Source organism: Mobula birostris, chromosome 31 (genome assembly GCF_030028105.1).
Source record: "Mobula birostris isolate sMobBir1 chromosome 31, sMobBir1.hap1, whole genome shotgun sequence".
NCBI lineage: Eukaryota > Metazoa > Chordata > Chondrichthyes > Myliobatiformes > Myliobatidae > Mobula > Mobula birostris.
Window position 1 is genome coordinate 19,719,020 of NC_092400.1, and position 17,673 is coordinate 19,736,692.

Consider the following 17,673-nt stretch of genomic DNA (forward strand, 5'->3'; position numbering starts at 1 on the left):
GAAGAGGTCCCAATGATCCTGAAATCTGAAACCCTGCCCCCTACACCAGTTTCTCAGCGACTTGTTCATCCTCCAGAGCATCCTATTCTTACCCTCACTGGCACGTGGCACAGGTAGCAATCCTGAGATTACCACCCTCGAGGTCCTGCTTTTTAACTTCCTACCAAGCTCTCTATACTCACTCTCCAGGACTTCCTCATTCTTTCTTCCTACGTCATTGGTATCGATGTGTCGCATGACATCTGGCTGATCACCCTCCCAATTTGGAATGCTGTGCACGCGATCAGAGACATCCCTGACCCTGGCACCCGGGAGGCAACAAACCATCCGGGATTCTCTGTCACGACCACAGAACCTGCTGTCTATACCTCTAACTATTGAGTACCCTATCACTACCACTCTCCTCTTTTTCCACCCTCCCTTCTGCACTGCAGAACCAGACTCAGTGCCAGAGATCTGGCTGCCACAGCTTGTCCCAGGTAAGTCATTTCCCCCCCCCCCCCCCAACAGTATCCAAATTGGTATACTTGTTGTTGAGGGGAATGGCCACAGGGGAACCTTGCTCTGCCTGCCCTTTCCCCTTCCCTCGCCTGACGGTAACCCAATTACCTGTGCGCTGCTCCTTTGGCGTAACTATCTCCCTGAAGCTACCACCTATAAACTCATTCTCCCGAATGATCCGGAGGTCATCCAGCTCCTGCTCCAGTTACCTAATGCGGTTTGTTAGGAGCTGCAGCTGGATGCACTTCTTGCAGGTGTCATTGTCAGGGACACCAGAGGTCTCCTTGACTTCCCACATCCTGCGAGAGGAGGATTCCAACATCCTGCCTCGCATTCTCTCTACTCTAAACAAACACAACAGAACTTACCAGAACCTACCCTCGCCTCTGCCTGTTCACGCCAAAGCCTGTTGAGCCAAAGCCATCCCACTCTGCTCCCTCTCACTCCGCCGCCCGCCGTATATGGTGGTCTTTTTTTTTTTTAACCTTTGGCGCTCTACGTCACGCGCCAGTGCAGTCTAGCCTCTTTCCCCCGAGCAGTGTTTTTAAAAAAAAAAGACTTCTCTCTAAGATTCCTTTACTTCTTCACTCTCAACCTCTTGCTCTGATTTAAAAAAGACCATTGAAAATTCCTCTGTAGTCAAAGTATCATTCTGTCTTTTTTGTGTTGCTTGAGGATGATCAATTTTAATGGATATTTTTTCCTTTGCTTGTCAGCTACAGGATGGAGATGGAGTTGTCAATGAAGAGTTGCCAAACTGCTGGGAATGTCCAAAGTGCAACCACGAGGGTAAAACAGGGAAAGTAAGTTTAACTAGAGTTTTCTTTCTGGCCTGTCTTGCATTGTGAGAGGATTGTTGTAATCAAGCCTAACCCTGCCCCTATACACTTAAAAACAAAGGAAGTAGAAGAAAGCCATTTGACCTTTAGAGCTGGTACTGACGTTCAACATAATCCTGAGCCGGTCATCAGGGTGACAAAAGCCAGCTTGGAATCTCATTTGCAGTTGTAGTAACATCTCTCTGTTCCTCTTATAATGAAATCTTATCAATGTAACTGTGTTTTGAACTTTGCACCTGCGCATCAGAGCTACCTGTGCTTCTATGTTTGGCATGCCTGAAAAGGCAGCAGCTGCCTCCTCCATTTAAAAAGTGGTGATAGCAACTGCACTACCTCATGTCTTTCATAATACCTTGCATTCACTCATTCCCTTATTGGTTGTGACTGTAGTGTGGCTAGATCTCTAAATGCACTATCCACATACCTGTTAGGTTTGTGGATACTCCAAATGAATACATATTATAGTGTACTTAACCACTGCTTGCAGTTGGGTACACTCCCTACTCGCAGTTTATTGTCAATACTCCTGCAGGCTATCAGTGGGCCTTCTAAGTTCTCCAATCTCTGCTTCCACACTTTTTAAACTCACAAAGACTCAACTCCTACTCCTTTTAAATTCTTTGGACCTTTGTTCCTCCAAGGCACTTTTCCCACTTGATTTAAAATTACGGTAAGCATCTCTGGTTTAAAAGCAAGGATGGAAGCTCAGGATGATTCTCTATCCGTTGCAGTTCCCACCATTAATGCAAATCTCTGCAAATTGTTAAACTTCCCCCAGTGATGGACCTGGAAGTCCATTACTGTGCATCATTATGAGAGAAACTGCATCTTAATTTATTGACAAGCTAATATTTTCTTTGAGACCTTTTTTTAAAAAAAATATTTCCGATATGAATTCCAATAAAGTCTTAACTGCTTGTGTTCTACCCATCAATTGAGGATGTTCTCAGTGAAATTCAGTATTATCTGGTTCAGCCAATCAACAACTTGTCTTAAAAATGCCATGATAAACTGTGGCTAATTCTATCCATGCGAAATTGTTGTTTGTTCTTATTTACATGAGCCTTTTATGATGCACTGAATACTTCTGTGCTGGTTGTGATTATGCATCCTGGTGACACTATGTTGGTGTCATAATCCCTTATAGAATCCTGTGTTTGGCACTGTTCCTATATGTTCACATGACAGTTTTCAAAGAGGGCATGTAGTTAGATGCCTAACTCATAAACATCTGAACAAACCTGCTTACTGGTTAGCTCACACGTGGACTTTGCTGCTGTGCGTTTTGTAGCAAATAATGGATGTGGCACATGGTTCTGTTCAAGAGAGTTTTACTAAATTATGGTTAATCCTCCATAGATCGGCATTTTTCCACTGTGTCTCTGCGATCACTTGTTCTATCAATGTGAAACTAGTAATATCATATACAGAACAGTGAATGAAATGCACCTATTAAAGGTCATGGATAGTTTTTGCCAGGAAATAAGATACTGGTTTTGTCTAATAGTACTGTGGGCTGATAAGCTCACTGCCAGAAGGATGGAAACAGCTTTATTTCAGGGTGGTGCATGTCAGATTAATTTAGAAGATTAAGGCAGTAAATATTCCTGAAAAGGATAGACCTGTGGCTGAGATTTTAATTAATGAGCAGTGTGGAGCTTTTCTGTTAAATGTAACTAGATTTTTGGAATAGAGATATGGGCAGCAAATGTTTCGTTAGGACCCAATAGCTATCTTTGACCTGATATACTTTCCAGCCTACTAAATGAGGAATCTGGGATTTTTATTGGATTCATAGAGATTCCATTGGTTCAGTAAAAATTATACACAGGGCTATCAATTCCCTTAATCAGGACCAAATTATTTTAATGACTAAATAAATCAAGTTTTATTCTAGTTGAGATATTATATTCCTTTAGATTGTGTTTAATGATTCAGTTCTTTGTAATACTTTGAAATATATTCAACATTATGTATATTGCAGTGAAACAATAATGGGCCTAGGGGATCATGAAATTGAGAATGTGCATTGGCCTAGTACATCATGGGTTAAGCCCTCCCAACTATTGTGTGCATCTACATGAAATGTTGCCTTAGAAAAGCAGCATCCATCATCAAAGGTCCTCACCTCCTTCCTCGCTGCTGCCATCAGGTAGAAGGTACAGGTGCTTCAAGACTCACACCACCAGGTTCAAGAAAAATTATTACCCCTCAACCATCAGGCTGTTGAACAAAAGGGGGATAGCTACACTCATGTAAAGACTCTGTTATATTGATGGATGTTATATTGTTATTTCATGCTCATTATTGCTATTTACTTATATCTGTGTATGCACAGTTTGTTTAATTTATAGTTCCTGTTCTATAGATTTGCTAAGTATGCCTTTAGGAGAAGAATTTCAGGGTTGTATGTGGTGGTATGTATGTACTCTGATAATAAATTTTACTTTGAACTTTGAAGAATCTGACTGTGGTAGGGATAAGTTTATTATATCGAGCATATGTGAAGTCCTGCTGACTTCCGATCATGTAATTTCCTTGCTAGTCAATATGTCTTAAAAATTGGTTTATTGATCATTTCAGAGGTTGTCTCTGGTGCATCTCACTCCCTTCCCACTCCCTTCCTCTTTTCCCAACCATGATTCCCCTCTCCCTGCCCCCTTCCCACTCTCAGTCCACATTTGAGACTCATATCAGAAACAGGTTTATCATCAACATCATTCACATATGTTATTAAATTTGTCTTTTTGCGGCAGCAGTGCAGTATATAAAATTACTGCAGTACTGTGGAAAAATCTTATGCAACCTAGCTGTATATATGTGCTCAGGACTTCTGCACAGTTGTGTAAAGAAACAGGAAGATGGGACAGAGGAAGAGGTAGCTAAAGAACTGTACAGCAGAACATGCTGAGGTTTTTGTATCATTGGGAAGAGTGAGCAGAGGGAAAAGGGGAACATGATAGGGTGATAGGTTGGTTTAACTGCCCTGCAAGGAGACGTCTGAAATGGGTAGGTATGTTGGACTGCTGCTGATCAGGGAGAACGTTTCATCAGTACTCAGAAATGTTACTGATAATCCTGCCCCCACCCCTCCTTTTTTTTTGCTATATGGTTTTAGTAATAAATCAGTAATGCACTGTTTTGGGAAACAATATGTATTGTATCTGTGATGAAGAAAAAATATTTTTATTTTTATAAGTTTTCACATCTACAAAACATTGCTTCCTTAACCACGGGAGTAGGGCTCGCTTCTTTTCCAAGTATTTTACGATTTGGAAGAGGGGACCAAGTTTAACACATCCAAGTTTGCCGATTGACATCAAATTGAGTAGAAAAACAAATTGTTCAGACGTTGTGTAGAGTCTGCATAGATATATGGACAGCCTAAGTGAGTGGGCAAGGGTCTGGCAGATCGAGTACAATGTTGATAAATGTGAGTTTATCCACTTTGGAATGATAAAATTATCTAAATGGTGAGATATTACAGCATGCTGACATGCAGAGGGAAATGGGTGTGCTTGTGCATGAATTGCAAAAGGTTGGTTTGCAGGTGTAACAGGCTATTAAGGCAACTACAATGTTCAAAGTAAATTTGTTATCGAAGTACAAGTATGGCACAATGTACAACCCTGAGGTTCATTTTTTTGCAGGTGTACACAGTAAAGCCAAGAAGCACAATAGGCTCAATGAAAGGATGGATGTGCGAAAGACAGCATACTGTGCAGATACAAAAGAAAAAAAAATAAAGAGGCAAAAAAAAAAATATTGAGAACATGAGATGAAGAGTCCTTGAAAGTGAGCCCATTGGTTGTAGGAGCAGGTCAGTGATGGGGCAAGTGAAGTTATCCCCTCTGGTTCAAGAGTCTGATGGTTGAGGGATCATAACTGTTCCTGATCCTGGTAGTGTGGGTCTTGAGGCACCTATACTTTCTTCCTGATGGCAGCAGTGAGGAGAGAGCACGTGCTGGATGACGGGGGTCCCTAATGATGGCTGCTCCTGTCCTGCAACAACACTGAGTGAAGAGGGCTTTACCTGTGATGCACTTGGCCATATCCACTACTTTTTGTAGGATTTTCCACTCAAGCGCTTTGATGTCTCCATATGAGATGTGATGCAACCAATCAATGTGCCCTCTACCACACATTTGTACAAGTTTGTCAAAGTTTTAGATGTCACGCTGAAACTTTGCAAACTTCTAAGGGAGTAGAGGAGCTGTCGTGCTTCCTTTGTAATGGTATTTACATGTTGGACCCAGGATGGATCCGCTGAAATAACAACGAGGAATTTAAAGTTGCTGAACCTCTGATGCTCCGAGGACTGGCTCATAGACCTCTGGTGTCCTCTTCCTGAAGTTAATAATCAGCTACTTAGTCTTGCTGACATTGAATTAAAGATTTTTGTTGTGGCACCATTCAGCCAGATTTTCAATCACCCTCCTATATGCTGATTTATAACCTCCTTTGATTTGTCCAATGACATTAGTATTGTTAACAAACTTGAATGTGGTATTGGAGCTGTGCTTGGCCTCACCGTTATAATGTTGACTTTCACTGCTAGAGGGATTGAAATTAAAAGCAGAGAAGTTATGCCACAACTGTACAGGGTACTGGTGACAGTGCAGCTGAATGACTGCATTCAATTCTGGTCTCCTTGCTGAGGAGGTTCACCAGGTTGATTATGGAAATGAGGTAGATTGAGTTGGCTGGGACTGTACTCTCTGGAATTCAGAAGAACGAAGGAAGATTTCATAAAACATAAAATTATGAACTGGATAAATAAAGTTGTTTACAGTGGTAGGTGAGACTAGTGCTGGGGGAGAGAGCCTCAAGATTCAGTGGAATAGATTGAAGACAGATGAATAGAAACTACTTTTCCCTGAGAGTAATGAATCTGTGGAATTCTTTGCCCAGGGAAGCAGTGGAGGCTACATCATTAAGTATACTTAAGATGCTGTTTGTTAGATTTTTGTGTAGTTTGGGAATTAAGGGTCCTGCGGAAAAAGCAAGTGGGCAGAGCCCATGGCCAGATCAGCCAAGACCTTACTGAATGGTGGAGCAGACTCAACGAGCCGTATAGCCTACTGCTGCTCCTATTCCTTATGTTCTTCTGTTAAGGTGTTGGTTTGAGGCTTTCTGGGTAGAACTGAATAAGAAAGCAACAAACACTTTCAGATTGTACTGCGGACTTCCCAATAGTGGGAATGAGAAGAAGAGATCTGCAGGCAGATCACAGAAGGTTAGAAATGCAATTAAATTGTATTGGTGGGGATTTTAACTTTCTAAATATTGACTGGGGTTTCATTAGTCCGAGGGGTTTGATAGGATAGAATTGGTAAAAAAGCATCCAAAAAGGTTTTTTGAAGCAGCATGTAGAGAGTCTTGCATGAAAAGGATAAAGTTGATCCTCGTGAAAACTGGGGAAAGACAGGATCTTGTGTAAGTAGATTGGAAGCAGAGTAGGTAAACCACGTCCCATGTAGAAGGCATTTTAAAGGCAAGATGCAAAGAGATCAGAGTCAACACGTCCTGAAAGGGGAAGTTTAGTGAATCTTAGTTAATAAAGGACGCTGGAGGTTTAAAGGAAGCATTCATCAGGTATGTTGGTATCAACCAAGGCCTTTTGAAGTTTATAGAGTCTAAAGGAGAAAGGTTAAGAATAAAATCAGTAGGGCAAAATGTGACCATGAAATATTCTTGGCAAGTAGGAGATGAAGAAGATATATTAGAATTTTATATTAGAAGCAAGAGGGTGCCAAGAAAAGAGTCGGCCTTCCAAGGGGCTGAAGGGCTGACCTATATGTGGTGTTATGAGCAAGGTCCTAAATAAATACTTTGCAGCAGTCTTCACTTGAAGAGCGAAGGGTGGGGTGCACTGTTACATTGCAGTATATGTCAAAGTGGTTGCTCTGTATATTTCCATTTCAGGAAAGAGGAAGTGATAGGAGTATTGGTGCGTATTATTGTGGATAAGATCTCAGGTTCTGACGGGATCTTTCCTGGGATGCTACGGGAAGAAGGGGGAAGATAGCTGAAGCACTGACAGGATTTTTTATCTTCATTAGCTAGAGATGAGATACCAGAAGACTGGACAATAGCTAATGCTGTCTCTCAATTCAAAAAGGGAGCAGCCTGGGAACTATAGGCTAATGAATCTTAAAAGTGGATAGAGAAATTTTTGGAGAAGAATCTGATGGATCCGATTAATGTATACTTGGGTAATCAGGGGCTGATTAGGACGAGACATCTTGTAGCAGAGATCAGGTGGAGGTACTGAAGAAAATTAATGAAGTTAGAGTGGCAGATGTGGTTTATGTGGACTTCAATAAGGTCCCGAACAGTGGGCTGGTCCAGAAGATTAAGGCAAAAGGGATCTGAGTCATGATAATAATAATGGGAGGCAGAAGGTAGAGAGGATGGATATTTTTCTGTCTCAAACTATATAGATAACTGATGTAACACAGATATATACTGTGTGTTTTTTAAATATAATACAGTGTATATGTGAGGTGGATAAGAATGTGGATGGTTTGATTAACAAGTATACAGACTACTCAGAAGTTGTGGATAGGGAAGGAGGTTGAATAGGGATACAGAGGGGCATAGATCAGCTGGAAGGTTGAGTGGAGTAGTGACAGTTGGAATTTGTCAGTCCTGACAAGGGTGAGGTTTCCCTCCTCTTGATTTTAGAAAGTCAGATTCTGATAGGATACATAAATGGTGAAGTACAAAGGGACATTGGTTTGCAAGTCCAAAGCTTGCTGAAAATGGCGACACAGAAAAGGATGGAGAAGTGGTCTTTTGTATGCTTGCTTTCATAGGCTGAGACTGTGATAATAAGAATTGGAAGCTTGCGTTGCAGCTGTAAAAAACAGTGGTTAGACCATATTTGTAATATTGTGTACAGTGTGCTCTTCACTCTGCCGGATGGCTGTGGTAGCCTCGATGTTATCATTTCAGAGGACCTGTCCTGGGCCCAGCACGTAATAGTAATTACAAAGAAAGCCGAGCAGCACCTCTTCTTCTTTAGAAGTTTGCAAAGATGTCATGCTGAATTTAATACTTTGACTTTGAGATGTGTGATGGAGAGTATATTGATTGGCGGCATCACAGCCTGGCATGGAAACACCAATGTCCTTGAATGGAAAATCCTACAAAAAGTGATGGATGTGGCTCAGCTCATCACTAGAAAAGCTCTCCATTCCATTGAGCACAGCTACTTGGACTGCTGTTGCAGGAGATCAGCATCCATCATCAGGGTCCCCCGCCACCCAAGGCATGTTTTCTTCTTGCTGCTGCCATCAGGAAGAAATTACAGGAGCCTCAGGACTCAGACTACCAGGTTCAGGAACAGTTGTTACCTTGTAGCAATCAGGTTCTTGAACCAGAGGGGATAATTTCATTCAACTTCCCTTGCCCCAATACCGAACTGTTCCCACAACCTATGGACTTATTTTCAAGCATTCTTCATTGTATTTGGACCAGTGGCCAATCTGGACATCAGAAGTTTTGAGAGGAGAGGGCTTCAATAAGGTCGAATGTCTCTTCTTTATATCTGCTCAGCTAGTGCAGTAGAGATGCCAGGAAAGATAATTGGATGTTTTTGCAGGATGCAGGGAGAAGTTCAGTGTCCCTGACGACTACAACTGCCAGAAGAGCATCAAGCTGTAGCTTCTAACAAACTGCGTTAAGGAGTTGGAGCTGAAACTGGATGAACCCTGGATCATTTGCGAGGTTGACGGGGTGATAGATAGGACATATAGAGAGGTAGTTAACACCTCTCTAATGCAAGACACAGGAAACTGGGTGACAGTCAGGAAGGGGAAAGGGGTTAAGGAACCAGTGCAGAGTACCCTTGTGGCCATCCCCCTGAGCAACAGGTACATTGATTGGATGCTGTAGCGGGGGATGACGTAATGGAGGAAAGTCACATTGGTTGGGCCTGTGGCACTGTCTGCCTTTGTGACTCGGAAGGGGAGGGAAGAGGGATTCGTTAGTTAGTGGAATGGACAGGAGGTTCTGAGGACGAGAAAGAGATTCCCAGATGTTACGTTGCCTCCTGGAAGCTGGGGTCCAGGATATCTCGGATTGAGTCCTCAGCATTCTTAAGTGGGATGGTGAACAGCTGGAAGTCATGGTCCACATGGGTACCAATGACATTGGTAGGATGAATGACAAGGTTCTGCATAGGGAGTTCAGTGTTAAGTTAAAGGGCAGGGTTGTGATTTCGATTGCCACCCTTGCCAGGTGCTAGTGTGTTTCTGAACTAGGAAGATTATACAGTTCAATACATGTCAAAGAGTTGGTGTAGGAGGGTGGGCATAACATTTCTGGATCATTGGGCTGACTTCCAGGGAAGGTGGGACCTGTACAGAAGGGAGAGTTTTCACCTGAACTGGAGGGGGACTAATATCCTAGTGGGAAGGTTTGTTAATGCTCACGATGGGGGTTAAACTAGAATTACAGGGGGATGGGAACCAGAGTGCCAGAACAGTTAGTGGAGAGGTTGTGGAGGCAGATGTTGGTAAGAACTCAAAGTCAGGTATCAAAAAGTTGAGTTTGATGTTACTGGTATCCTGAGCTGTGTGTATTTCAATGCAAGAAGTATCATAGGAAAGGCAGATAATGTTAAAGATGAGGTAGCTAGTTTACAAACAGAGGCAATATGTAGTGAGGCGAGGCTGTTGATAGGGAAAAAATTGCAGTCAACAGGATGAGTTGCAATGTAAAAGATGGACAAAATCAAAAAGGGTGAACACAGGACTGAAGGTGTTGCATTGGAATGCAAACAGTATACAGAATAAGGTCGATGAACTTGCAGCACAGTTACAGATTGGTAGGTATGATGTAAACATCACTGAATCGTGGCTGAAAGAAGATTATAGCTGGGAGCTTAATGTCCAAGGAGGTGCACATTGTATCGAAAACACAGGCAGAAGGGCAGACGGGGTGGCGTTTCTCTGTTGGTAAAAAATGAAATCAAAATTATTAGGGGTGACATAAGGTCGGAAGGTGTTGAATCATTGTGGGTAGAGCTAAGGAACTGCAACAGTAAAAAGACCTTGATAGGAGTTGTATGGAGCCCCCCCCCCCCCCCCCCAAACAGTAGTAAGGATGTGGCCTACAAATTACAATAGTCATGGGGGATTTCAATATGCAAGTGGATTGGGAAAATCAGGTTGGTGCTGGATTCCAGGATGGGGAATTTCTAGAGACCCTACGAGATGGCTTTTTAGAGCAGCTCATGGTTGAGCTCACTAGGGGATCAGGTATTCTGGATTGGGTGTTGTGCAATGATTGATTAGGGATCTTAAGGTAAAAGAACCCTTAGGGGCAAGTGGTCATGATATGATCAAATTCACCCTGAAATTTGAGAAGAAGCTGTAGACAGATGTATCAGTATTAAGGTGGAGTAAAGGGAATTACAGAGCCATGAGAGAGGAATTGGCCAGAATTGATACGTAAAAAACATTGACAAGGATGACGGCAGAGCAATAATGGCTGGAATTTCTGGAAGCAATTTGGAAGGCACAGGATGTGTACATCCCAAAGAGGAGGAAGTATTCTAAAGGAAAGAGGACACAACTGTGGCTAACAGGAGAAGTCAAAGCCACCTTAAAACCAAAGAGAGGGCATATAATAGAGCAAAAATTAGTGGAAAGTTAGAGGATTGAGAAGCTTTTAAAAACCAACAGAAGGCAACTTAAAAAGTCCTTAAGAAGAAAAAGATGGAATGCAAAAGTAAGCTAGCCAATAATATTAAAGAGGATACCAAAAGTTTCTTCAGATACATAAGGTGTAAAAGAGGCGAGAGTGGATATTGGACCACTGGAAAGTGATGTTGGAGAGGTAGTAATGGGGGATAAGGAAATGGCAGACAAAATGAGTAAGTATTTTGCATCAGTCTTCACTGTGGAGGACACTACCAGTATGGTGGAAGTTCCAGGTGTCAGGGATCATGAAGTATGTGAAGTTACCATAACTAGAGAGAAGGCTTTTGGGAAACTGAAAGGCCTGAAGGTAGGTAAGTCACCTGGATCAGATGGTGTACACCCCATAGTTCTGAAAGAGGTGGCTAAAGAGATTGTGGCAGCAACAGTAATGATCTTTCAAGAATCACTGGATTCTGGAATGGTTCCAGAAGACTGGAAATTGCAAATGTCACTCCACTCTTCAAGAAGGGAGAGAGGTAGAAGAAAGGAAACTATAGGCCAGTTAGTCTGACCTCAGTGGTTGTGAAGATGTTGGATTATTAAGGAGGAGGTTTCAGGATACTTGGAGGCACATGATAAAATAGGCTGTAGTCAACATGGGAAAATCTTGCCTGACAGATCTGTTGGAATTCTTAGAAGAAATAACAAGCAAGATAGACAAAGGAAAATTGGTTGATGTTGTCTACTTGGATTTTCAGAAGGCCTTTGACAAGGTGCCACGCACGAGGCTGTTTAACAAGCTATGAGCCCATGGTATTACAGGAAGGATCCTGGCATGAATAAAACGGTGGTTGATTGGCATGACGCAGAGAGTGGGAATTACAGGAGCCTCTTCTGGTTGGCTGCTCGTGACTAGTGGTGTTCCGCAGGGGTCCGTGTTAGGACCAATTCTTTTTACATGATATGTCAATAATTTGGATGATGGAATTGATGGCTTTTTTCAAAGTTTTCAAACAATATGAAGGTCGGTGGAGGGACAGGAGGTTTTGAGGAAGTAGGCTACAGTAGGACTTAGAGAGATATGGAGAATGGGCAAAGAAATGGCAGGTGGAATACAGTGTGGGAAGTGTATGCTCATGCCCTTTGGTAGAAGAAATGAAAGGGTTAACTATTTTCTAAATGGATAGGAAATACGAAAAACTGAGGTGCAAAGGAACTTGGAGGTCCTTGTGCAGGATTCCCTGAAGATTAATTTACAGGTTGAGTCAGTGGTGACAACAGCAATTACAATGTTAGCATTCATTTCAAGAGGACTAGAATATAAAAGCAATGATGTAATGTTCTATAAGTACTAGTGAGGGCTCACAGAGTATTGTGAGCAGGTTTAGGCCCCTTAGAGAGGATGTGCTGAAGCTAGAGGGGGTTCAAAGGAGGTTCACGAAAATGATCCCAGGATTGAATAGCTTGTCCTATGAAGATGATGGTTTTGATGGCTCTTCGTCTGTATTCACTGGAATTCAAAAGAATGAGGGTGACCTCACTGAAACCTATTGAATGGGGAAAGGCCTTGATAGGATGGATGTGGAGAGGATGTTTCCTATGCTGGAAGAGTCCAAGACCAGAGGGGACAGCCAAAGAATAGAGGGGAGTCCTTTTAGAATGGAGATTGAGGAGGAATTTCTTTAACCAGAGAGTGTTGAATCTGTAGAATTCGTTGCTACAGGCAGCAGTGGAGGCCAAGTTTTTATGTATATTTAAGTCAGAGGTTGATAGATTCTTGATTGGTCAGGGCATGAGGGGATATGGAAAGAAGGCAGGAGATTGTGGCTGAGAGGGAAAGTGGATCAGCCATGAAGAAATGGCGGAGCAGACTCCATGGGCCAAATGGCCTAATTCTGCTCCTATATCTTATGATCTTACCATGTTCTTGAGATGTATATATTCCCTTTTTTACTTGTATTGTTTGTTGTCTTTTGCACATTGGTTGCTTGTCTGCCATGTTGGGTGCAGTCTTTCATTTGAATTCTTGGTTTTGGATTTACTGAATACGTCCACAAGAAAATGTATCTGAGGATTGTATATGGTGACTTATATGTACTTTGATAATAAATTTACTTGAATTTTGAATGCACAAGGTATTTGCAGGAAGTTGCCTAGAATGGAGGGCTGCAATTATCAGGGAAGGTCGAATAAACAGTGGGTTTTACTCCTGAGGGGTAACTTCATCGAATTTATGAAATTGAAGGGGCACAGGTAGAATAGGTAGACTTTATTTCCAGTGCAAGGAGTCAAGATTTCGAGGGCACAGGTTTAAGGTGTAAGGGGAGAAATTTGAAGGGGTTCTGAGGGGTAAAATATTCAAACAGGGTGATGATTATCTGGAATATGCTGCTAGAGAAGGTGGTAGAATCAGTTGATTGGTGTGGGCAAGGTGTATTGTGGATCCATCCTTGAAAGCATTCCATTCAGTCAGATTAGGACAACTTGCATACCTAGATCTCTGAAAGGCAGCCAGTGCAATGGAACATCAATTCATCAGAATAAATAATGACTCAGATATGCTTCAGTTTGTATAGATGCATTTTTAGTTTGGATAAGGAGTACAGCATAAAATGCCTGCCGTTGTTGAGGAACTAATGTCCGTGTGAAGGTTTCAATGTACCTTTATATTGTAAATTGTATTGTTAATTTCGTATATTTCTGGGCACACAGTTCCTTAATTTAAAAAGATAGGAAGTAAGTTTTGAATGAGGGTCATTAGTCCAATGAAGTAAACCAATTCCTTTCCCTTGAACAATCATTTTCTATTTTGTTTACCTTTTCAGAGGCTAGTCTTTCTGTACCTTTAACCAAAAGTTCGAACTGGTGACCTTTCCAGAGCTGACTGGCAAGGCTAATTTTAGTCCATTTGCCAAAAGGTTAATCTGGTGGGCAAGGACTGATTCAGTTCTTAGCCTCAACTCAGATCTTTTCCCATGTGTTGAGAAAATCCATCATAGCAGAAATTACCAAGTGCTGCTGCTCCAGCTATTTCATGACTTTTCGCTGCATCAGTGAGTAAGTAACACTCAAACAAGTGAACCAGGGAAGGATGGTGGGCATTCTGAAGGGTTAAATGAGTTAATGAACTGAACAGAAAAAATATGATGCCTAATCAGTTTATAGCTGGAGTACATCCAGTTTCAGTGCTCAAACATGCTTCAGTGGCATCAGCAACATTTAGTTCTGAGCAGTGTCTAACACGTTAATAATTGTTTTGGAAGGACGCATTTATAGTCAGTAACCATGTTGTCATTTGAACAAGTCTATTTCTTTACGGCTGAACAGCCAGAGGCTGGAATTTGATTTGATCACGTATTTATGCTTGATTTCTGAATAGCATGTTAAAGCGATTATTTTGTGTACTTACAGCACATCAGATTTTGCAAAATGGGCAGTAGGCTATTAAATATACTGCTTCAGTTTTTGTCATTGTGCAAGAAATTAATATTTGCAAGCAAGATAGAATATGCTGATATATTTCAATTTAAACAATTGCAGAAAAACAATCGTTGGACTTAAATTCTGATGCTGTAATGTCATTATTTTATTTTTTTGTTCTATATCCAAGTTGGAGTTTTACATCAATTTTATTTTTAGTAGGTATTTATCTAAAATGTAAATTTCTGAAAACATTAGTTTACAACCAAGACACTAGGAGTAAAACAAATTTTGTAACAGCCATATTTTTGTTGGGCTGTGGAGTAGAGCTTTATGACTATATTCTGTTTTCAGTTTACTGATCATTTGATTGGTTAAAACTGAAAAGATAATGATTTGCTGGTGTTGACTATACTATATAAAGGATTGTTGATAAATTTGACCTTGATGTAGATGATAATTACATTTCAGTTCTGATGTAAGTACCAAAAAATGTGCTGGTTAATGCTGTTATTCACTTTATAATTGATGTCTGATGTGGTCTAAGGATGCATACGGTAGTCATCATCAGAGTGCTCTCAAGATTTTATTAGGCTTTTTCAAAACATTATTTTCTGAATAATTTGGCAGTTCTTAAGCATTTGAACATCTAAAGCTAGGATTTGAGTGTTATACTGAAGACTTAAATTTGTTTTTTTTAAGGATCCCTTTTTGTCCTTGCACATCTTGCAGGCTCTGTTGGTCAAAGTAATGTTTGAAAGGATAGGTAATCCATTTACAGACTGCCACCATGTGGCATGAAACATCAGTCAGAGAAATAATGTGCTCTTTGCTCCAATTTGGCTAAATGGTAAGGTATAAATAAGTAGAAGGAATGGGAATGACACGTGCTTCTGATACAAAATTAATCGTATGAGATGATTAGCCGTATTTGCAATGCAATGTTCTGATATTGCATATTGCATTTGTATTATCCAACACTGTCACAGCTTAAATAAAATCGGATCCTTGGAGCAACAAGCTCCCTATCTTCAGCCAATAAGTATGAAAAAATGGCTGTATTGTTTGGAATGGTGATTGCTAAGAAGTTAATCCTGCAAATGTGGAAAATGGACTCTGTGCTTACGTACACTCTGTGGCTGAGAGAACTGGCAAATACTTTACATTTGGAGAGACTGAGACTATGTAATGAGGACAGAGGGGACATCTTTGAAAAGATATGGGGCCCTGTATTGGACTTTCTTATGGGGTGAGGACTGAGGTTTTTTGGTGTGGTGCACCTCTGCTGTGTATGTTTACTTTTGCCTTTATAGTTTTCTTCCTTTTGCTGCTCAATATTTAATTTGATTTTGTTAAGGTCGTGGTTTTTGTGGATGTGCTGTATTTTTTTTGGTTTTTTTTGTTTGAAATTAAAATTTAAAAAAATACTTTAAAAAAAATCAGAATTTACTGGACATTCTCACAGATCATGCACTGACTTTGGAAAGAGAAGCAGGTTCACATTTCATAGTAGTTTAACTGTGATCATCGCAGATAGGTCCTTTCTACATTTAGAGACACCAAACACAGATTGGGTCACTGCTTGAACATTCTGCTGGAGTGTTGTCTGCCATTACATTCTCCATCATGTTCTCATCCATCTGCCTGTTACGATAGGGCCCAGTGTAAGCTGAACAACTGCATGTTTCAGACTTCCAGACTCAACGTCGAACTCTACAGCTTTACACACCCTGTATCGGAGCAGCCAAGATCATCCGTCTTTGACATGGGCTCAACCTCATCATTCACAATGCACCCCTGCATTTCAAACTCCTACATTCCCTGCTTGTATTCATAATCTAATTGCCCTCATTTCATAATATTTATGAACAAAGGATCATGTTCTCCTTCCATAATTGTCCACAGTGAGATATCAAATGGATTACCTCCTCTACAGTTTACTCCTAAGGCAGCACCAGCTTTGCCCTATCACACACATTCACTGTGTTCTATCCACTCTTCCCCCATCCAAAACCTTGATGTTAATTTGTTTTCCTTTTCTGCTATTTGGACAAAGAGAATTTTTAATTAAAAAATATATATACATTTTTAAATAATTTAAGAGTATCTCAACATTTTTTATATTTATTTTTAAACTATTGAGAAGACCTTTAACTATCAATTCCATCAGATGAAAGCTCATCAACCTTAAGCACTGGCTTTATATTTCTATCTACAGATGTTAAGTATTTTTTACCATTTACAGTTTAATTCTAAAGAGCATCTGAGTGAACTGGGGTATGGGAGATGCAGGACCATGAGACATCTCAATGAGTACAAGTTTATATTTGTTGGATAACTCTGCTTTGTGGGACTACTGCATGAGTGAGACTGGGATCTAATGCCATCCCACATACTAAAGTTACTGAACTAAGTGTGGCCCTGGGGTTTGTATGAGGTGCAAATTTGATTGAGCACAAGATGGCTTGTGGTATGTTGGTGTTTAATCTAAAGAACTTCGGTTCAAGACAATTATAAAATGTGAAAAATTCTTAGACTTTAATAGGAGGTTTTCCCCACTTATGAACTCCTAAAGAAATTAGTCAAAGGTTGAACTTTACATCCCAGAGGCGTATGACTGTTCAGTCAACATTCAACATAGAGGTTAATAGATTTCTAGATATTAAAGGAATAAAAGGATCTTAGGAAAAGGGCAGGGAGATGGTATTGGAGATAGATCGATCATGACCTTGTTAAATGGTGGAGCATAATCAGTGCAGAATGGCCTACTCTTGCTTCTATTATCTAAGAAGGCTTTAAAGAGTATAGTTAAATCAACTGTTAACTTAATTCTTTCTTCCCTTAGCAAGCCCTGGACTGTGTGATTAGTTGAATTTACAATTCCTCATATTTTGCAAGTATGTGTGCAAAGTGTTTTTAATATTTCAGCCACACTTCCTGCCACTGAAGTACATCTCCATTGTCGATGTTGACATTGGGGATAGGATGACAGCTTTCCGGAAAGCCCCCATTCAGCCTCCAGGGGCATCCCGGTGACTTTAATTGTCCATCCCACTCGCACTCTGACTTATCCTCCTTTGGTCTACTGAGGTCCAAAGAAATGTACTATCAACTTGAGGAGTTAACAAGTTATCTTTCAGCTAGACATGTTACACCCTTTGTGTTGACTTAACAAATTTATAAAATTGGCCATTCTTGCTTTTCATCTCACATTTCCAGCTTTCTTGATCTCCTGAAGGTAAATTTGGATTTCATTTGTCATC

General features: G+C 40.8%; 1 protein-coding gene across 12 annotated transcripts in view; it reads left to right on the forward strand.

The window, feature by feature from the left end:
- kdm2bb (lysine (K)-specific demethylase 2Bb) overlaps nt 1-17,673 on the forward strand; it is a 245,450-nt gene that overhangs the window by 197,643 nt on the left and 30,134 nt on the right. For 11 of the 12 annotated variants that reach the window (XM_072247794.1, XM_072247787.1, XM_072247789.1 and 8 more), the window contains one exon: nt 1,218-1,304. In XM_072247794.1, the coding sequence (XP_072103895.1) occupies nt 1,218-1,304 (87 nt within the window). The remainder of the gene's footprint in view (nt 1-1,217; nt 1,305-17,673) is intronic. The other variant, XM_072247788.1, reaches the window with a different exon arrangement.